The 23,510-nt window shown below is 34.7% G+C and overlaps 1 protein-coding gene across 1 annotated transcript; it reads left to right on the forward strand.

Moving 5' to 3' along the window:
- The first annotated feature begins 1,396 nt into the window (after positions 1-1,396).
- LOC120486832 (cortexin 1) lies at positions 1,397-23,395 on the forward strand. Its single transcript, XM_039682992.2, has 2 exons — positions 1,397-1,482; positions 16,322-23,395. Exon 2 carries the CDS (start codon positions 16,993-16,995, stop codon positions 17,254-17,256), a length of 264 nt encoding a protein of 87 aa, XP_039538926.1. The 5' UTR covers positions 1,397-1,482; positions 16,322-16,992; the 3' UTR covers positions 17,257-23,395.
- Positions 23,396-23,510: the final 115 nt, after the last annotated feature.

Raw genomic sequence — 23,510 nt, forward strand, 5'->3', positions numbered from 1 at the left:
GCCGAGTCGCCACCTTCGCTTGGAGGATTCGCTCTGTTCTGGAAGGTTAAGACCTATAGAAAGGTTAGGCCCAATAAATAGACTGGAAAGTGGAAACCTGAGGGAAATTCAACATACTCTCTTAAAAATAATGGTTCGTTATTGGCATCGCATGAAGAACCTTTAAAATCCGTGGAATATCTCCAGAAAAAATAGATTTTTTAAAGGTGCAGTGAGCGATTTTTGAGAAACTGGATTGTACCCAGCACCAAAACACACTTTTAGCCAATCAGCAGTAAGAGGCGTGTCCACTCGTGAAGGGGGAGGGGCCTGTGTATATATGAATAATATAACTAAAAAGTGTGTGTACTGTGTATAATTATTTTATATAAACACACACACACACACATGCTTGTTTATATTTAAGAAATATTTGCATGTAAATACTGTAATGTATTTATATGTAATTTATATATATTATATATAAATATTTTATATATAAATAGCACATTTTTCTTAAATGCATGTTTGTATACAAAATAATTATACAAAGTACAAGTACACGCACATATATTATGTAAAAACAAACTTTTATCTTGGATGCGTTTGATGCTTTCACAGCCCTAATATTAATGCTACAAATTCACATGCTTTTTTTCTAACCAGTTTGTTCGATATATTATGTTTTGTTTGCATCATATTTGTTTAAATTGAGTAATTTAGGGAAGATCCATGTTATTTAATGGGGCGGATGTGGTTTATTGTTGGCAACAGATGGCGATGCTGTCATGAACAGATGGGGGGCCACACTGATCACAGAGGGACATGTTATGTTGTTATTTCTGAGCAGTCAAAACATAATTTTTTATGACACTTCACATGAACCCCCGATGCTGGTGACTCTTTAAATAAATTCATGCTTACTTAATAGATTTTTAGTTTTAATGTTGAAAAAAAAAACATTATTTTTTGTGTTTGAAACTGTCACAATGCCAGAAAAACAAAATATAAAAAGTATTAAATATTTCAAGTAGCCTATTGCATTTCTATATATAAACTGCTATATGTTTTATTTATGTTAAATTAATAATTTTTATTAATATAGGCCTATAAAAATAATATATAGTTATTTATTTATTTCAAATATTTTAATAATCTAAAAAAAATATTTTAAAATAATCAGATTATTTTATTAATTATTTAAAAAAATAAAACATATATTTATCCTTGTTATTCTTTCTATTTGTTTATGATTTATTAATGATTAGGTGTTTATAAAATAGTAACACATTCAACCTGCAAGATACAAGACAATCTCTGTAAATAAATAATAATGAAAGGAATCCCTCTGTGATTGGTTTCTGTGGTGCGTGCTGGTTCTTTAAGAGCAGGTCGCGCGCCTGCACGCGCGCTGTCTGTTGGAGCGGCAGCGTGCACGCGCAGTTTTCGCGCCAGACGCAGATGAGGCGATTCTTCCCACAGATTAGATGGAACAGAATACAGGTGAGTTTTTACATTTTATATGTCATTTTAATCTGTAATCATAAATATCTGAGGGGGATTTAGATGTGTAAAGCGTTTTGAACTGCATATATGCGAGTAAAGATGAAATATCATTTATTTTATGCAGAATACGAACTAAATATCTTAGAAGAAATATGAGAAACTTTAATTTATTCAGTCATATCGAGTCTAAAATTTCCATTTAAACTTAAGGCAATCGATATTATACAGGATGTATTTGTCTAAGCTTGATCGATATAGCCTCGTTTTGACAGAAAAGTAGTAAAAAAGTATCATGTTTGTTGGACATTTACTATAGTAGTAGGCTACCATTATATCTTTGAAGTATCTATAGTACTTTAAGTGTGTTTTTGTACTTAGTTTTTTTTTGTTGCACATGAAAACCGTTCAGTACCATGGTATGAAATTGGTTCCATGGTATAACATGTTACCATCCCATATATTCTAGGTATCATTATTATGACCACCATACTCTTCTGGACATACACTTGTCACGTTACCACAGTATTTTTACCACAGTACCATGCTATAAATATAGCACCTTTTTCGTTCAGTTGATAATATCCATGATCATATTGCTTTAATACAAATGTCATTTTCAATACAATTAAATCAAGGCAATATCTCATTTCAGGTATGTCAATATTTAAAGGCACATTTGATGGCACATTTCTACGTGCCATCAAAAATGTACATCTTTTCTCTCACCATACACATTATGATTTATATATTAGAAATCTTGAAATTTAATCAGTATGTTATAAAATTTAGCCTAGCTCTATATAAAAAAACCCTGAAGAATTCAATTGATGAATATGGCTTAAAGCCAAGTCTTCTAAAATAATGCACTAATCTGCTTTTAATGAAATAGGACTATAAAACATAAGCCTAGTTGATATAATGGAGATATTATGGCACAGATAATTCACTCTGATCTGGGATCATTTTTCTCATTGGGAAACTTTTGCTGCTGATCTGCAGGTCTGTCTCCCATGTCCATAAAGCTTTGCTGTAAAGTTCAGCGTTATTAATCTTAGTCAGCAAGTACACGGCAGAAACAATTCATGAGATTTTCGGTGCAAAAATAGTACACGCTTCAGTCAAAATTAATTAAAGCGTCAGGCAATTACACTCGAAAATTAGCTTGATGTGACGGATGGGGCGTAGCCGTATGATAATGCACATCTTTAGGCCTGATCAGACGAGCGATGTGAATTTAATCACATTTGAATACTTTTTCATTAGTTAATGCACTTATTTCCATTTGCGTATTACAGCTGGCAGTGGTTTGCAGAGTTCAGATGAAGACATTTATCACCACCTACTTCGAAAGCGTTTGATAATCCACACAGGACTGGGATTGATTATTTTAGTTTGTTTAGGTTATAATTTACATTTATGCATTTAGCGGATGCTTTTTATCCAAAGCAGTGTACAAAAGAGGAACAAACGGCTAATCTTCCAATGGCAGATTATTAGAAGTCTAGATTAGGGAGCAAACTACCCAGTTAACAAAACGTTCTTCCTGTAATGTTAAAAGAATATTTATTTAAAGTTATCTGGTCTTTAATAATGTTCTCAAAACGTTACAATATTTATACGTTCATTTATCTTTTTTGCAACTTTTTATTTGGATATTTCATTTTTCAAATGCTACTCTGTCCAGAAAATATTCAATAGCATCAATCCCATAATGTTAGAGCTTTGAAAATTTAAAACACGTTGATCTGATTGGTAACAAGGTCGTTTGTGACGTCAGAAACACCGGCGATTTTCAAACCGTGTTTTTGAGACTGTCTTTGGTTCACTGCCGTTTTAAGGAGGAAATACTCAGCAATGCTGTCGACTTATGAATTTACACATGCTTTGTCTTAAAAACACCACATAAACAACATTAAAAACTGGATTTTCACAACAGGAGGACTGTAGAAATTAAAATAATAAGAAATTGGTTACAATTACTTGAAACTTGTTTCATTACTGAATAAATTAGGTTTTTTGAACGAGACTGTTGAATGATTCGATGATACATACATGTTTTAACAGTAACTTGTCGCCACCTACTGGTGTAGCGATGGAATGATACAATAATTTTTTGAAGCATCAAGTTGCTTTCAAAAGGGGATTTACTCTATTTTGATCGCTGCCGTAGACATCAGCGTTTATATCTGAACGAAAAACATTTAATCCCAGTTCTTCTGTGTTAATATGAATATTTGTTACACAAAAATAACAATACGTGGTTGAAAAAACTGTTTGTGAAGCTGTTTCATACTTGTACTATACTAGGGCTGTCAATCTTCCTCTATAATACTATTCGAATTCCATTCCTTATTTAATATTCGAGTAATATTAGAATATTAAATGCTCAAATTCATCCTATTATTAATATTTACGCCACTATAGCATGTGGTTGTTGTTACACGATCTGTCCACTAGAGGGACATCTAATAAACATTTTATTTGTGCTGAATGTGGTTGAAGCGTGAATGTGATATCTCTGCGAAAACAAAAATTCAGAAACTTATATCGTTCTTTTCCACTAGTAGTTTCCAACGAGCTTTGTGTTCGCCGAATCCGTTGAGATATTTGCGTTTTTCGCTTCACAGGTGCTTTGTGGGGTGGTTTTTACGTTGTTAAACATTTGCTATTTTTGCCAGTGTTGTTATGATGACGCAGCATGGATAACGTGCACGATTGCGTTACAATTCAAAAACTATATTGTTCATCAGACAAAACAAATACATTTCATTTTCACATGCGTGAAAGCCAAAGCGGCGAGAAAGGCAAGATTGCATATTAAAAAAACATTCGAATAGTATTGATTTTGTTTGTAAATATTCAAATTATATTCGAATTTCGGAATTCGTTCCAACAAATTCGGATCTGAAAGTTACGATGTGATTTTGTCAAATGTTTTATTGACGCGTTTTCATTTAAGAATAAGATCTCGTGAGAGTTTGAATCGAGATCACCATCTTTTAACCATTAATTGTGCAGCTTTAGCAAAATGGAATGTTTACGTAACGTTTGCGTCACCAAGATTTTTTTTTTTTTTTAACAAAACTGGATGTTTTGAACGTTCTTACAGGTAAGAAAAAAAATTATTATGTACATTTATACATTGATAATTTTAGTTAACATGTTAAGTTTTTATTGAAGAACGTTCAGAAATAACGTTTTCGTAACATATGAACATTGGCAAAACAGTGTTATAATGGTATTAAAGTCAGTCCTGTATATGTTTCACCAGACGTTTCTTCTTTAGATTTGTTTAGTTTGCAATATATCTGTGAGGCAAAAGGATTTGGAAAAGCTGGGTTTTAACCTTGTCCCGTTCTTCGCCTCTAGCGCTGTTTTTTTGACTCTGGTGAAAAATGAATTTGAGCTTTCAGGGCGCTGGCAAAGTGATGTTGCGTTTGCCTGCAATCAGCATTTTCTTTTCCATCTGTGGTGATTTAATAATCTGTTCTTAATAGCTGTGCTCTTGTACATCTGTGCTGGGATCTCCCATTGTGAAGATTTGCCTGGAACTGCTTTATCTCCATCTTGCCCTCCCGAGCGACGGCGTCACACACTTTTCATCTCATATTTGCTGAGGTTTGACGTGACGCAGCATGTTTCTCCCCGCGGGGCGAGTGCTGTTCAGTATTCAGTTGCGTGCACTCGTTTGTCAGCTCACCTCAGGCAACTCTGTTTGCGTTTGCCAACCTTCCCACAGTGACCTCCGACCCTTCTGGAAACAACTTGACGAGATTAATTCTATTCGAATTTGATTCGCCACTAATTCATTTGACCATTTATTGAACTTTTTGTCTATTTTAATGCTGCTGTATATTACAAACATATACATTTTTACATAATTATCAATGGGAATCATGCTTTGATTTTCCTTTTAATATTAATTAAAATATTAGTAATTTCTTGTAAAAACAATTATTATAGCAATGTGTTTAATTATAATAATTACAATAATGTGAGCTTGTGATTACCTTTGAACGTCTCATTTAACGGGCCGGCTCAAAGTAATTTTTTCGTCAATTGAACACTGGTTGCACTATGTTTTTGATTCACTATTAAGAATCGGTTTAAGTGACTCATTTTGAGTGAATCGCACTACACTGTGTGTTTTGATTCATTAAAAAGAACCGGTTTTAGTGACTCGTGTTTAAATTAGGCATTTTCGTAAATTGCACTGTATATTTCGATTCACCTTAATTAACTGGTTTAAATGACTCATTTTGTTTGAATCATACAAAACTGATTACGCTGCATATTTTGATTCACCTTAAAGAACTGGTTTAAATGACTCATTTTGTTTGAATCATACAACACTGGTTACACTGAATATTTTGATTCAACTTAAAGAGCTGGTTTAAATGACTCATTTTGTTTGAATCATACAACACTGATTACGCTGAATATTTTGATTCACCTTAAAGAACTGGTTTAAATGACTCATTTTGTTTGAATCATACAACACTGATTACGCTGAATATTTTGATTCACCTTAAAGAACTGGTTTAAATGACTCATTTTGTTTGAATCACACAACACGGATTATGCTGAATATTTCGATTCACCTTAAAGAACTGGTTTAAATGACTCATTTTGTTTGAATCATACAACACCGATTACGCTGCATATTTTGATTCGCTAAAAAGAACCAGTTTAAGTGAGTCAAATGAGTCATTTGTTTATAAATGAGACTGTGCTGGTTGCACTGTATGCTTTTGATTTATTTCACTAACGTTTTGTGTGTGTGTGAATCACACCAGATTGATAGTGCAGTATTTTTTTAAAATCGTCAAAAATAACCAGTTCCCTTTCGAAGGGAACTCAGCAATACGTCAAATGACGCCTGAGGCGTTCCCCATTGCGTCATTCGACGTATTGTCTAGTTCCCTGTTCTCAGGGAACATAGGTTACAGTCGTAACCTGAGACGTTTTAAAAAAAGTATTCGTTCATGAAACAAAATTTTTTCCTCGCCATTATTTCGTGGTACACATCATTTGTTTTATTGAAGTACTTATTTTTAAAACTGCTACTTTAAAACTACAGTGTTTTTGATTAAATTGCATATTTTTATTAGTAGTATTTACTGTAAATGTCTGTTTATGTAGTAATGTGGTCCAAAAGTCCTCCTCGCACACATGTCCCGGTCCACTAAGGCCCAGCGCTGTCCGACCCGCTCACTCGCTGCCATTTCATCCGTCCATCATCCCCTCCCGCGGCTCAATAATTCATGCTTTGATTCGGGATGTGAATTAAAGACGTCAGGAGTGCTGACACCAACTCCTCTGTCATCCCGTCTGTGGACTTACAAAGTTTTACTTCACGACGCTCTAAATGCAATATTTTTATCTAAATGTCAGTATTTTCACCGAATTATGTTTAAACATGGATATTTGAGATGGAAAGACCCACATTCAAACTTTGAGAGTGTGCAAATTAAAGACCCCCCAACCCATTTCATTTAGATGAGCAGTTATCATGTGGAGCGTGTCTATATTTGTGCTCGTCTCGGCAGCAGGAGACGTGTGTGTTTGACACTGAGGACCGAAGCTCTTAAAAGCGTTCCCATCAGCAGCAGGCCGTCTGTAGAGGTCCCGCTTCTGACAGATATCGGTGACACGGCCACTTACGGGGGAAATCGCACGGGCGGCCAGCTGTGTCTGACGCATCCGTCTCATTACGCTGCGCGGCGGCTCAGAGTCACGCGGCTATTGTTGAGTTACGGTAATGATTCTTCAGTGATACCGTGGAGAACTCTGCTTTCTTTGTTAACGTTAATAACCTTTTCTAACGAGACAGATCTTTCGCACTGGACACACGGATCGTATGAGACTGACATAGAAAATAAAACAATAAAATTAAACAAAATTATCAAATAAAAAGTATTTAAAAGATAAACTTTTATATTATATCATATATTATGTTACGCTTTATTACATTATTTTACATTATATTTTTTGTGTATTTACATTATATTTTACATATTTTAAAATATATATTTGTGTTTGTATTTCTGAAAATATATTTCAAATTTTTTTTCTTTAAAAAGTTAATAAAAATTTGATCAAAGTATTTTTATTTACAATTATTTACGTCGTATAATTTATTGCAAATAATTTATCTTTACATTTGATAAAATTTTTGTGTTATTTATGCATTTTTATGATTTAGCATTTAAAAAAACGTTTTACCCTTTTTTTAAAGTATTGTGTTTGTATGTATTTACAATATATTTACGTTCTTTTTATATATAATTGTATTAGTTTACATTAAAAATTACTTTAATGTATTATATTTACATTTTTGTTACATATTTAAGATTTTTTATTATGATTATTATATAGTTTTATATATATCTTACATTCTTTTTATTTAAATGCTTTTTATAACTACTTTCATTCTACATTTCCTTACATATAAACCTAAAGGAAGAGCTCAGCGTTGTCTCAAACTGTGCTCAAATAAATAAATATTATATTAATCATTCAGGGATTGAGATTAACTCCCTCGACTCGCCAAATGCGGGTACAAATGAACTTTGGCGGGAAACGCTGTCAAATCTGGCGTGTTTCTATGTTTACTCACTTTGCTGGGAAGTTCGTGTTAGACAAATCCGCGCGGATTTAGCGCAAATACGCAACTCGTGATCCTCATGAGATATTAAATGCAGCGTATTGCAGAATCTGCACATTTCTGGCGCACTTGAACACACGCGTCACTACGCGCTTGTTCACTTGCATTGAAGTAATAGCGAATATTAAAAAGCATTTGGTGAACAGAAAAGACATATTTCCCAGCATCCTACATGTTCTGTATTGATCTGTCCACCTAAAACACATTTTTGGTAAAAAAAAAAAAAAAAGGCGGTTAAAATCGCTATTTTCGTTTTCGAAACTTTTGTTGGTCGGTCCGATCGGTTTTCGAAAGTAAAGTGTCATCCCTAGTGTAGACGTATACGAGACTGCTAGACTGTTTTCTGTAGGGGTGGGGAAAAAAATCGATTCTCGATGCATCGCGATTCGGACGTGGACGATCCAAAAAATCGATTTAAAAATTTTTTTTTTTGATATGTATTTATAATAACGTAATATTGACGGAACGCGAAAGACGGAACTCTAAAGCGCGGAAGTGCAGTGGCGGGACCGTCTGTGGCGTGCACATAACAGAGATGAGATGGAACGCGAGATCCAAACACTTTCCTTGTTAGGTTAAAAGCTGACGTGTGGAAATATTTTGGCTTCTGAAGTTGAAGGGGGAAAGGAGCTGGACAAGAGCCACACTAGTTGTACGCTTTGTGGAATAAAACCAACGACGGAAACACGACAAATATGATAAGCCATACGACACCTTTCCAGCCAGAGGAGGAAAAACACTCGGCTGCACCAGTCGTTATATTATTTATTTACTACAAGTATATGCTCCTAGTTCAGGCACACATTTATTTTCCTGGTCGTTCTTTGTAATGTTAATAAAATATATTCTTTATGGGTCATTAATTTGTACTTTTAAAGCAAATTATTTATAGTCACACACAAAAGATTCAGATAATCGATTTGTAACATTATAAATGTCTTGTACTTTAACTTTTGATCAACTTAATTTATCCTTGATGAATAAAAGTATAGATTTCTTTTTTCTTTTGCCCAAAAAATTTAATAAAAATTCTTACCGACTCCAAACATTTGAACGGTATTGTTTAATGTTACAAAAGCTTTCTATTTCAGATAAATGCTGTTCTTTTGAATTTCTAGGTGATTCTCTGAATCGGGTACCCTTCAAGTCCCCCAAACTTGCTTCAAATATTTTCAATTGAAGGAAATCACAAAATACATTTTAATGCTGTCAATTAATAACCAGGTGCATTTGCATTATAATGCAACAAAATTGCTTTTGAAAAAAAAATTAAAGTTAATAAATGTAAAGATAATGAGTTGCCTAAGTAGTAGACAACAAGCATGTTTGCATGTCCTCACTAACCATCATTATATTTTCAATGAATATCAAACAAATAAAAAGTGCAATTAATACCAAAATGTTGCTGCTGCTAATATAATCACATGTTGATCTAGTGTATTTTCGTTTACTGTTGTGAAATGGAAAATCAATAATCGGTAATCGAGAATCGTTAATAATCGAAAATCGACTGTAATCGAATCGGGACTTCAATAATCGTAACCGAATCGAATCGGGAAATCAGACAGATTAACCACCCCTAGTTTTCTGTATCCGCGAGCCCCATTTCTCAAGGCGTCACACACCCGAGCGTACGCATGCATATCAAACTAGCTGTCTCCCTCCTGTCAGGGTGTTTCTGGAAGGTCAGCAGTTTGAGCGTCTTCATGTCTTCTCCTCTTCTTGCCCACTCAGCAAACGCGTGGGGTGAGATTTCTGTCTGCGGCCGTCAAAAGTAGGGTTTTACAGAGATGATGACGGCTGTGAACTGAAATAAACCCATTGTAGGACAGTTTGGACGCGTTCCCGGTGTACGTGTACAGCCACAGGGAAGAAAATCACAACTCGGATAATCTCTTCTTAATAAGCCTGTTGTCTTTCATAGACCGTATTGGGTTAGATGGAGACCAACTCGAGCCTTTGCTGAACACGCTCTTCTGTTTCAGTGTCTCAAACTCTGATGTTTGCCGTCAGAAATAATCTCAATGTCTTTCCTGCAAATGGAAATCCGTATAGCAAATATAATAAAGTGAGATCGCTTCAATGTCCCAGTTGTTTGTCTCGAACAGGGATGAGATTAGATCGAGAAGGAGAAAAGGACCCTCTGGTCTCGAACTGTCGCACAAGTCGAGTTATTTGTTGCATCTCCTATAGAAAATAAAATAGGACTTCTCTTTAATATGTTTAATGTTGTGATCAAATTGAGACTTATGATGTTTTCTTATATTATATTTATTACATATTACTTTTGTTTTTATTAAATTGTATTGTAATATTTCTGATATTATATTATACTTTTCCCACATTTTATTATATAATTATTTTTTATTTATTTAGCTTTTTTTACATTTTATTATATTATTTGTTTATTATTTTTATTTTATTACATTTTTACATTTCACTTTTTTATATTTGTCATTTATCATATTTCTTATTTTTTACATTTTGTTACACATTTGTTCTCTTCTATTTATCTTTAATTATTTTAGTTTTTACATTTTATTAAATATTTTTTTATATTAAATTATATCTTTTATTTTATTACATTTTATTATTTTTCTTTTTTATATTGTAATTATTTATATTGATTAATTTTAATGATTTTGCATTTTTTTATCTTTTTTTTTAAATTAACACTATTTATATTTAACTTATTACATTATTTTTATTTTATAAACAAACTTTTATTTTGGATGCGATTAATCGCAATTAATCTCCGCACAGACCTAAAAAATATAAAAAATAATGTAATAAGTTCAATGTAAATACTATTAATTTAAAAAAAATGCAAAATCATAAACAAAACAATGTAAAAATAAAATGTATATAAATAATTACAATAATATAAAAAAGCAAAATAATAAAATGTACATATTGTAAAAATGTAATAACATTAAAGATATATAATTTATAATATAAAAAATTATATAATAAAATGTAAAAACTAAAATAATTAAAGAAAAATAAGAGAACAAATGTATAACAAAATGTAGAAATATGATAAATTACAAAAGCTAAATAATATTTAATATATTAAATAATCTTTGCACAGCCCTAATTTTACTGTAAATTTGTTCAATTTTGTATATATTTATTTATATATCCATTGTATGTTCAGGGAAAGCTCTTGGTGCTTGAGCGGTACAGTGTGGTTTTCCATCACGCATGACACTTTGAGTTTGTCCCGAGCTCAAGGTGACCTGGACGTTTCCCACAATCCTGCCGATGCGGCGATAGCGATCCGTTATTGATGAATGAACACGGACAAACCCAAATATAAAAGGAAAAATCAAAGAATGTCACCAGTAAGGGCTGTGATGGATGGCGTCAGCTCTGTTTCGAGGCTTTTCCCTCAGACCTGCACATGGCTTTCCTTTACAGACCCGTTTCATCTTGATAACACACACTTGGCTGGAGAATTTCAGCAAATCCTCATTCAGCAAGGGTGTGTGCTAAAGATTGAAAAAGTCCGGTTTTCTAAGGATGTTAAAGGGATAGTTCAGTCGTATGTCAGGCTGACCAGTCGCCGGTCATGTGAAAATCGTCGAATTACTACAGAGTCGATTTTTAGTCGAAATCTCGGGACAGTCGACCAAGATTTTCATTGGTTGAGTACAGCCCTAGTTTTTAGTTGAAAACGGTGACCACTTGCATATTTTATTGATTTATTTAATAATATTTTTATTTTGAATACATTTTATTATTTTATGCTCTGCTTTATATTTTATTTTACTTTATTATATTTCTCACTTGACAATTTTGTTATGTTTTTATGCTCCGTTTTATTTTTATTTTTTTGCCATTTATTTTACTTCATTTACGCGAATTTCGTTACTTTTTAATTATATATTTCATGCTCAGTTTTAGGGTTAGGGTTAGTGCTGTGTATAATTATTTTTATATATAAATACACACATGCATGTATATTTATTAATACATTTATATATATTTATATTTTATATTAGGGCTGGGAAACGATTAATCGCATCCAAAATAAAAGTTTGTGTTTACATAATATATGTGTGTGTAGTGTGTATAATTAGTTTGTATATATAAATACACACACATGCATGTAAACATTTGCATGTATATACTTTATATATATATGTATTTATACAAAATTAATATTATACATAAATTTAAATATTTGATATATAACACATTTTTCTTAAATATATACATGCATATGTGTGTATTTATATATACCAAATAATTACACACAGACTACACACACATATATTATGTAAACACAAACTTTTATTTTGGATGCGATTAATCGCAATTAATCTTTGCACAGCCCTTAGCCCTCGGTTCGGTTCGGTTTGACGCCATCCACCTTCATTTCTCATCCGATTTTGGCCTCTAATTAGTTTTCAAGAGGCTTTTCGGCACAAATAATGACAAATTTGTGCGTTCGCCGCGTCATTGCTCCAGCGTGGGTCAGTGAATAATGGGATCGCCTTCAGTCGTTTTCCTCAGAGGCCGAAATGAAAGCAAAAACATCCCAGAGGAGCTGGTTAATGAAATGCAGCTTGTTTCGCCCTCGACACGGACTCTTTCGGCAGTAAATGAGCGTCCCAGAGGCTCTGAGGCCGTCGCCGATTCACCGAGAGTCATATGTAAAATGATGAGCAAGAGTCTTGCTCAAACACACACAGGCTTGAGTTGCTACCGTAATGGAAAACATGATGCCGAGTCTGAGGATCTGGCAACCGGCCTTGTTATTGGGAAATAATGATAAATGTTGTTAAAGGTCCTTCTCTGTGATTTGCATAGACACACGCTGGGACGTCCTGACAGGCGATTCGTCAAGCGCTCGTCTCTGAGTGAGTTCAGTCGAACCGAACCGTGTTTTTGAGTTGGGAGTGAGACTGAAGTCATTGAGAGGGTTTAGTGTCCTCTGATTGTGTGACCTGTGATTTCGGAGACCTGCTGGGGCACCATCTGCTCAAAACACACGTGTAACATTACGCTTTAACATCTCAACTGTGTCTCAAGGTCACATGGACAGATTTTCTCACGTTTTTCTTCTCGAGGTTCAGAATTCGAGGTTAACATTCGTCGTCAAACTCTCAGGCTTCTTTATGCGAATCACCCCAGATAAGATGATCGCATTTATTAGTAGTAGTATTATTAAAATCAACATATTTTGGTAAATATTTAACATTTATGCACATTATAATTTAAAGCATATTTTTTAATTTTTTATTTAATAATGAAAAATGCTATTAATAAATGAAAGCATGTTGTTACGTATTTATTTATGACATAAAATAATTACTAATGATGAAATATAAGTTATAACATGCTTTTATATATATATATATATATATATATATATATATATATATATATATATATAATGAATTAAATGCTAATAATGAAACGATTTACAGCGCGTTATATTATGAATTAATAAAAATACAATTTATATCTTAATTTCAAAATATATTTTAATGATTCATTCAATACTACTATAATTATGTATATAGTATGATGGTGATGAATATGAAATATCTTCATTTTAAAATATGTACCTCACTATATATGAAGAGTTCAGATACAAAAGCCTCTAAGTGTCATTTGAAATTTTCTTATAAAATGATAATTTTTATCAAGCTTGTATATTTAAGTTCAGTAATTTCACTTAAATGGCAATGACGATTACCTATTAATTGTCATTTAAGTGAAATTACTGAACTTAAATATACAAGCTTGATAAAAAATGGTCATTTTGGAAGAAAATTTCAAATGGCATTTAGAGGCTTTTGCATCTGAACTATATATATATATTAAATGCATGAATAAATGAAATGTGTATAATAGCAATATTTTTTGCATTTTATTTATTCATTTCATTATAATAATAATCATTATATGAATAAAAATACATAAAAGCATAACAATATAATTCATAGCACATTTTTCGAGTAGTCGGTAGTATTTTGTTTGATTTATTCTTTCATAGTTGCGTGTTCTCTGAGCATTTGTCTCTGTTCAGTGGGACGCTGCGTTCGGGTGAAGGCCTGATTGATTAAGTCCTGTTGATGAAGAGGCTTGAAGTGGCCGAGAGACTCGTCGCCACACACACATCTTCACATCTTCTTCTCATCCATCATGACACGGAGACACGTCCATTCAGCGCAGCCACTTCTGTGCCCACCATCCATCTTTCCCCTCGTCTTTGTCCGATCGCTTTAATCACGCCGTCGCTGTTCACGACTAATAATAATTGTCTGCTGACATTTCGCATCCCGTGATCCAGACTAGCGACGGTCTAACTCGCAGTATTCATGAATGGTGGTTTGATTTCGTCCAACAGTCAGCTAATGATTCGTTAAAACGCCTCGCTGATGGATAAACACGACATTTACAACATCCAGTATTGCTGGTATCACCGTTGTGTAATCAGTTTCACCATTACGCAGAATGTCAGGGTAATTATGGGAGTTTTCGTCGAAACACTCATTCACTCTAGATCCTATTTGATGATTGGCTTTCTAAAGCCTCCACATCATTAACTTGATTAACACTTTACTGAAAAACCTGCTATATATGACTTTCATGTCCTCTGCCCCTTTAGTCTTTTCTGGAAATATTATTTTTTATGGTATATCGCATATATCCGAGATATTGAAGGCAAATCTTTGACTTATTTCACTAAAAGGATTTTTTTGTTTGTTGTTGTTGCTTGAAATAAATGTAAAATATATAAAAACCTATTTTATTTCAGCTGGTTGCCAAGGCAATATTTTTCATTTAGTTTAACTTGATTTACTAAAATAAATGAAACGGAAATAAAAATCATATAGACATATTTTATAAGACAAAAACTTGAAACTTGTTTTATCAAAATTACAAAAAAACTACTGAAACTTAAAACTTCCTGAAAATATCTAAAACTAACTCTAAAAACTCTAATACTATCTATAATAACACCGATTTCACTTTTATATGGTTAAATTGTTACCGTTTTATATTTACATAGATGATTCAAAATTAATAATTGCTGCAATGTTTGCATAATATTTCGTACCATATTGTACGTGTTTGTCATGACTCATATTTTTCATTTAGTTTAACTTGATTTACTAAAATAAATGTAACCGAAATAAAAATTATATAGACATATTTTATAAAACAAAAACTTGAAACTTGTTTTATCAAAATTACAAAAAAACTACTGAAACTTAAAACTTCCTGAAAATATCTAAAACTAACTCTAAAAACTATAATACTATCTATATTAACACCGATTTCACTTTTATATGGTTAAATTGTTACCGTTTTATATTTACATAGATGATTCAAAATTAATAATTGCTGCAATGTTTGCATAATATTTCGTACCATATTGTGCGTGTTTGTCATGACTCATATTTTTCATTTAGTTTAACTTGATTTACTAAAATAAATGAAACCGAAATACAAATTATATAGACATACTTTATAAAAAAACTTGAAACTTGTTTTATAAAAATTACAAAAATACTACTGAAACTTAAAACTTCCTGAAAATATCTAAAACTAACTCAAAATATAAATAAAAACTATAATACTATCTATAATAACACCGATTTCACTTTTATATGGTTAAATTGTTACTGTTTTATATTTACAGATGATTCAAAATTAATAATTGCTGCAATGTTTGCATAATATTTCGTACCATATTTAGTGCGTGTTTGTCATGTATATTAATATTCGTATTAAATACATGTATTCATATGGATACAAATTCGTCTGGTTTAAATATTAAATTTTTTTAGTTTCGATATGCATTTATAAAATTTAATATAATTTTTTTATTCATTTAAAGTGTCTACTTACAAGTTGTATTGTTATATAATTATATATTATATAATTATTATATAAATTACTATTTATTATTGTATATAAAACATGCCTTGATTATTAACTTTCCCCCCCCATATTTCCCCAAAAATATACATGCAAAATTAACTTATTGATTATATTTTGTTAAGATGCAGTAAAAAAGTCGTTTAAAGTAAAAACACTTCTCAAAAGCATATGATATTACTTCATGTTGAGGTTTTGGCTAGGATCAGTTAATGGTCATGTCACTAGGCTGAACTCAATGTTGAATATGTGTATTTTGTGTGTTTACAGGGTGAAGTACAACAGACCAGAGGTCAAAAACACTGCAGCGAAGACTCTGTGCCGTCTGCCTACATCTAATCCCAACCCGATCGATAGTACCAACCTCGCAAGACGTTTCTGTGTGAGAGAACGCAGGAAGGAGCAGATCATCTGATTTACCAACCTAATGGACAGACAGCAGCTCACTAATCAAACTTGCTCTGCATAACGCTCGCAGAGGTTCGCATGTTGATCGAGCCAGAAATGAGAAACTTGCCGTCGGTGCAAATTTTGCTTTAGTGTAACGTGGCGCCCAACGTGGAGCACGACACCTGCATACCGCGTCCCATCTGGATCCAATTAGCCCCAACCCTGCAGCGAGGAGCGAGTGTGTGACTCGAGTCCCTGCCCGCGCTGCTGTTTTTATCCACCGTGGCAGCCTGTTGTGCCATGTCCCATCGACTTGCGGCGTGCCACTTGAGGGTCAGATCAGATGTGACAGGTCTGAAATAAACAGGCGTGTCGTTTTGAGCAGCAAAGTCCCGGATTGCTCCACTTGTGTCAGTTTGCGTGTCCGTCACGCGAGGGTTGACTTTGGCCTTGGTTGTCCACATCGAGGTCACTGTACCAATCTGGCCAACCTCTCAGTCCAACCCACCCTCCAGACAGCGTGCAAGTTCTGCCGTCGCCCTCCCTGGAGGATGAGCGATGTGTCCACTCTGGACTATGAGCTGCTTTTGCCGGGGCCTTCGTTCGCTGGGGTTCCCAGCAGCCCACCTTTCGGCGGAGACACCGAGCAAAGGACGGCCTTCGCGTTCGTTGGTCTCCTGATGCTGTTTTTGGTTTTCCTTTTGGTGCGTTGCTTCCGGATATTGCTGGATCCCTACAGCCGAATGCCCGCTTCCTCTTGGACCGATCATAAGGACGGCTTCGAGCGGGGCCAGTTTGACTATGCCTTGGTGTAGTCACATGACCGAGAGAGCCTTAGCCCAATGGCGCCGACTACGCCAAAGGCAAAGCACCTTGAAAGTTGCGCATACCAATGTACGCTACTTTCCCAACACATCTTAATTAACAGGGTCGTCCATTTCTTCTGCTGTAGCTGCTTCTTCCTCAGGACGGTCTTCAACAAACGCACGCGGAGCATGAAGCCAGTGGTTCAAGGTGCCCAACACTATAAAGGCTAGATATGTCATCCACGCTGCTGGCCAATGGAGGTCGACGTCTGCACCTGGCGGCCATCTTGTCACAGTCAGCTCGCTCACTCATAACATTGTGTTAATGGTACATGTACTTTTTAAATGACCATAACCGATTTTCAAACGGTTTGTTTTGTTATAAACGTCAGAGATGTAGTTATGACACTGCACTGAGTGTATAAATAAATAATCATCCAGATAATTATAGCCACGTTAATAACGTTTGTAAGAAACCGAACCGTTTGTAAATCCGTCAAGATTTCAACGAGATAAGAGTATTTGTGTTCGTGCTGACCACTCATCTTACATCAGCTTGTCTGTGACAAGATGGCCGCCGGTGATGACGATGGAAACTCCGCCGTAACACATCTAGCCTTTATATACATATCTATGAACACGACACTCACTGTGAACTGCTACTACCCTTCACAAAGTCGACGACTGTACATATTTCATTGTTGATGTAGATATCTTAATTGTAAACGATGATGAATCTTCTCGATGGACCTTTGTAGGTGGCATAATTAATTTAACGCAACTGAAAATAACGATAGATGTACGTCAAACAAATTTTACGTTTTTCGCGCCATGATCAGCCAATGAAACATTGACAATGTATTTACAATAGGGATGCACGATATATCGGCCAGCATATCGGTATCGGCCGATATATGTTCATTTTTAATGTTATCGTTATCGGCCTGGTTGAATTTCTTGAAATATGATTGAAATCTCTTCAAAAAATGAAAATCTGTTTCGCAAATGTGCAACGCAAATCTGTCAAATCGGCTATACAGCACTATAATGAGAACATCATTATAATTGTGCGCTTGGGACGTGGATTTAATTGTGAGACTTTTGTTTTTGTAATCAGGCTCTCAAAATTAGATAAAAATTTGGATTTAAGTTTATCGGCCGATATATCGGTTATCGGCTTTCAAATATAAAGAATTATCGGTTATCGGTATCGGCCAAAATTTTCGGTGCATCCCTAATTTACAAGTACAAAAAGGGAATTCAGACACACTTTAATAGTTTTAATAGAGAAACGCGTTTCGGCTTGATAGCCTTCCTCAGGGTACACAACAGACACAATGCATGAAGATTTTGAAACCTCTACATTTTGAGTTACACGAAGAAAGTTAAAAACCGTTTACAATCTCCACTCAAGCCGTTACATTAGTGGGTAAAAAGGTTAATTATTGAAAATGAAACAGTCACCCAATCAGGACACATCCTCGTCAAATTGGCATGTTTTACCCATTTCTACAGCATAAAAAATGTAGTCATCAAATAACAAGCTCACATCTTCCATTCATAAAATGGAAGACACAAAAATCCTCATTTATAGCTTTTTTGAGCCTATTGTTTTTCATCATATGATCAATGTTTCCATCTCTTGTACTTTGTTTTATCTTTTCAATATCAAGAAAGAAAAAAATATGATATTTTATGGTTACACTCACAAAAACAGTACTCTTTCGATCCTTTCCATTACATTTCTACGTTCTCTCATCCTCTCTTTTGATGAACGAGATGTTTCACCAACAATTATTACATGGATATTGAATCATTTAAATCACTTTTTTTTTTTTTTGCATGTTATAAAACTCTTAATATAGTCTTGAATATTTTGAATATATACTCGAATATTTTGGTAGAACTCACAAGCATATCTTGACTTTTAAGATCTGCTTTTTGGATCTAAATTTTGACAACATTATTTCAATAAAAAATATTTATTTTTTCTGACTAATTGGTAAACCTTTCTTCAAGGCAACTGGTTGATAACTATTGGCGTGTAAAAGTGTATTTCTGTCTGTAGGTTTATATGTATAAACACAACTTTGTATTTACCAAAAAATTCCAGTGGACAAAAAAAAAAAAAAACCCTCAAATTTTTGTAAAAAAATAAAATAATAATTTGTGTTAAATGAAACGATTACATGATTTAGGAACTTGAGACCTATTAAGCCTTAAGTTATTTTTTTTTTTCATGAATCCATGGTTCATTGACCAAATTACACCATAATCTGTCGCTAAATTGTTAATCGCTGCACTGAAAAAATTACGCAAGAAGTGGTTTTGCAAACAATTTACATTTTGTTATACGCCTATTTTATAAACCATTTCCACCTTCACAGCCTCATTTTTGTTTAAAAAAATATGCCATCTACCCAGATTATGGTCCATTTAGGATGATTGTCTATTTTAGCATGAAAATGTTGTGCTGAAACATCTTCAGCCTTGTTGAAAAGCCCTAGGATGTCCAACATACCTACTGCCTTTGAAAGATCCTTTCTAAACTCTGTGCTTAAAGGGACACTCCACCGTTTTTTTAAAATAGGGCTTATTCACATTCTCTCCTTCATTTAGATATGTGTGCAAATGCATTTTTGTCTCAGTGCATGCATTGTTTTAGTTTGACAGGGTCAGCGCTAGCTTAGCTTAGCACAATGAATGGAATCCTTTGTTGCCAGCTAGCATGTCCTGAGTAAAAGTGATTAAAAAAAATAAACAAACCCACGTAATTACTTCTTGTGGCCTGCGTATTCACAACGAGTTCAAATAGCGATGCCGATTAACACTAGGTAAATATTGACTTGGGACTATATTAGGGGAAAGCACAGGCGAAGCACTGCGACTTGGGCGCTGAGATATATCACGCAACACATGAAATCCCACGACTTCCGTAAACACACCGGCTTGAATAGTAGCTGCCTGAATATTTTCCTTACAGTACATGAGTGGCGATGAACATGGCTGATTTTGTGAGAGACGAAGAGGGAGACTTCTCAGACAGTCAAGAGCCAGAGCCATAACGTTACCTATTTGAACCAGAGTTTACAGAAGAGGAGCTGCGTGCTTTAGAAATAGACCGACAGGAGGAGGATGTTGCGATCGCTCAACAGCCTGAGGACGTGAGGATGAGAGCCGACACGAACTGGTGGTGTGAATGTGGGGAATATGCCATTGCCAACCTATGCTGACTGAACTAGAGTGTCTGTGCTGTGGCGGGTAAAGATTTATAATTTTATCTAGGGCTGCACGATTTGGGGAAAATGTCATATTGCGATTATTGAGGTCAATATTGCAGTTGTGCTAATTGCGATATAATAAACAAATGGTTTCATGAGTCAACTTGTTTGGTTCTAAACCAAACGCACACACAGATTAGTGATAATTCTGAAATTAGCAATAACAACTAAATGATTGATAACACCTATAGTGATCAATAAGTCATTGATGTCTGGATAAAAATTAACTGCCTAACATGTAGGACATATACAGAAATTGAATAAAGTTATCAAACAGTCTGCACTGCATAAATTATAAATTATATATAGACTACTCCTTATTAAAGCTACACAAGTTCTTTAGTCAAGAGCAGTGAGTAATTTTCTCTGTTCCCTTTGTTCTTTCATTAACTTTACTGACAGAACGCTTTATTGGTAGCTGGCCCTTTAAGAGCAGCCGCTGTGGACCCGCGCCTCATTCTCTCACGAGTCACAAATGTCCATCATAACTTAAGACTGCTCTTATGTTATGAAGATACTCGACAAATGGCATTTTGGCTTAATTGTGTGACAGTGTGTGTTGTTGATGTTCGTTCAAGCGCGAAAGTATGGCGCGCGCGGTCTGTGCGCATGCGCATTATACATACACATTCAGACATTCACAGGCAGCGCGAAAAATGTGTTCGTTTCAAATCGGTAAAATTAAATCTGTAAGTGGCACATAACGTTAAGTAACATGGCATTTTATGTTCGGACGGTCGGACAACTAATTTTCTCTTCTACTTGTCCTACAAAAAATCCACTTGTCCCAGACAAGCCTTAATGTCGAGCCTGAGGATCCAGCCTGCAGGACTCGTTTTTATCCCCGGTGTGATGAGGTGAACTGGAAAAAACGCCCCACGCCGAATGGACCAAATGTAACAGGTTGTTCATGCTAAACAGGTGGAATTCAACATGTTCGTAGTCTAGATACAGCTTCTCAGCATCGATCGTACGACAAAATAAAGACACAGATAAACATAAAGAGGAGAGTAATAAAAGACAACTTACATGTGCACTTTGTTCTGTCTGTGCTTTGAAAATAGATGCGATGGCCGTATACGTTCCCGTCTTTCTGGGCACATCCATTTTTTCAAAGTAGTCCTCTGGTGCAAAATGACTTCTCTTCGTAAACACAAAACTGATTTATTTTGTAGAGAGGCGTTGATGTAACGTTAGATCCCAGCTAGCCATTTATTTCTCAGTTCCACATTCGATGTAATTCTGTGAAACATTACATTCGTGTAGGTCTTTGCTTGTTCTCACAACCTTTTGCTACGCAGGTAATTACCATGTTTGTTGTAACTTCTCAAAATAAATAGTCCTAAAGCGAAGACGCTCGGTGCAGGTCACGTCGGTATGTTCTTCTTCTGTTTTTTTGACGCGTTGAACGCCGGTATGTTTACGGAAGTCGTGTGATTTCATGTGTTGCGTGACGTCTCTACGTCCAATGCTGCGTTCAAGTCATCTCGTATATATCGTAAATACGAGTTAAACGCACTTGAACGCCACCACAATGTCGTAAATACCAGTGGGGAGCTCGGGATTTTCTTTAAGCCCCGATCTGTACGAGTTGGGGGCGTGTCAGTGAGAAACGTTCATTCAACGTCTGTTGACGGTACATTTTAATTGAATTTCAATGTTTACTCATTGACATTGTAAGGCTTTTTCATTTATAAAGCAAGCTCTCTGCACAAAATATGATATCATTATAATATAAAAATTATACCTAATGATAGAGTTTACATTGGCTTCATAAGCTAATAAAAAACATAAAAAGAAAAACACACCTGATGCGCATTCTTTGTTCTGCATTTTTTTTATTAGCAGAGTTAACAAACCTTTGCTGTATTGTCGTGTAATTCATTAAAAGAAGGTACACCGCCATTTTGCTCCGACAAAACTGACTTGAACGCACCTCGCGTCGTAAACACGACTTCCCACCTCGTACGGACGAACTTCCCTGGACGCAGCACAAGTCGCAGTGCTTCGCCTTAGCAACAGTGCGTTTTTTATATATATTGTTGTATTAATTTGATTTTATTTAATTCTATTATTGATTTGTATTTAATGATTGTATGTTTTGTTATTGAATAAAGCATTAAAAAAAGCCTTAGCAGCTGTGCTTCCCCCTAATATAGTCCCAAGTCAATATCTAGTGTTAATCGGCATCGCTATTTGTACTCGTTGTGAATACGCAGGCCACAAGAAGTAATTACGTGGGTTTGTTAATTTTTTTAATCACTTTTACTCAGGACATGCTAGTTGGCAACAAAGGATTCCATTCATTGTGCTAAGCTAAGCTAGCGCCGACCCTGTCAAACTAAAACAATGCATGCACTGAGACAAAAATGCATTTGAACACATATCTAAATGTAGGAGAGAATGTGAATAAGCCCTATTTCAAATAACGGTGGAGTGTCCCTTTAATATTTCTGAGGATGTTGTGGATTTAGAACAAAAACCCTTTAAGACTCCAGTGGCAATCCTTGTATTATTGCCTTTTGACTCCTTTGTCATCTTTGACTAGGCTATATGTATATAAGCCATATATTCTCATCTCTCAAAGGTGTTCATGTCATTGGTTGTTTGTTTGCCAATCTGTCGAGCTCTCTAAATCTGTCGTGAGCTAAGAGAGGGTTATAAACTAGTGTAACTTTATTTTTATATCCTGACTCGGATTTGGAGTTCCTTTTTGGTAACATGTCATCTCGAATTTGTTGCCGTCATTTGAACCGATGTGCTAATGTGCCAGGAAATGGATGAGCCTGCTTTGCTTTGTGAGTTTTGTAAGTAGATTGGATATTTTCGTAATTCCTTTTTGTCTGAAATAAAGCTGGGTTTATTCACTTAAGGCTTCCAGTATGTTCTGGACAAAGTGGACCGAAGTGCCTTCCACTCCCCCGAGATCAATAAGCCATTTCTACTTCGATACACTCGCTGAATCTCTTCAACTTGGCACAC

The sequence above is a fragment of the Pimephales promelas genome, chromosome 2 (assembly GCF_988280905.1).
Source record: "Pimephales promelas chromosome 2, fPimPro1.hap1.1, whole genome shotgun sequence".
Lineage (NCBI taxonomy): Eukaryota > Metazoa > Chordata > Actinopteri > Cypriniformes > Leuciscidae > Pimephales > Pimephales promelas.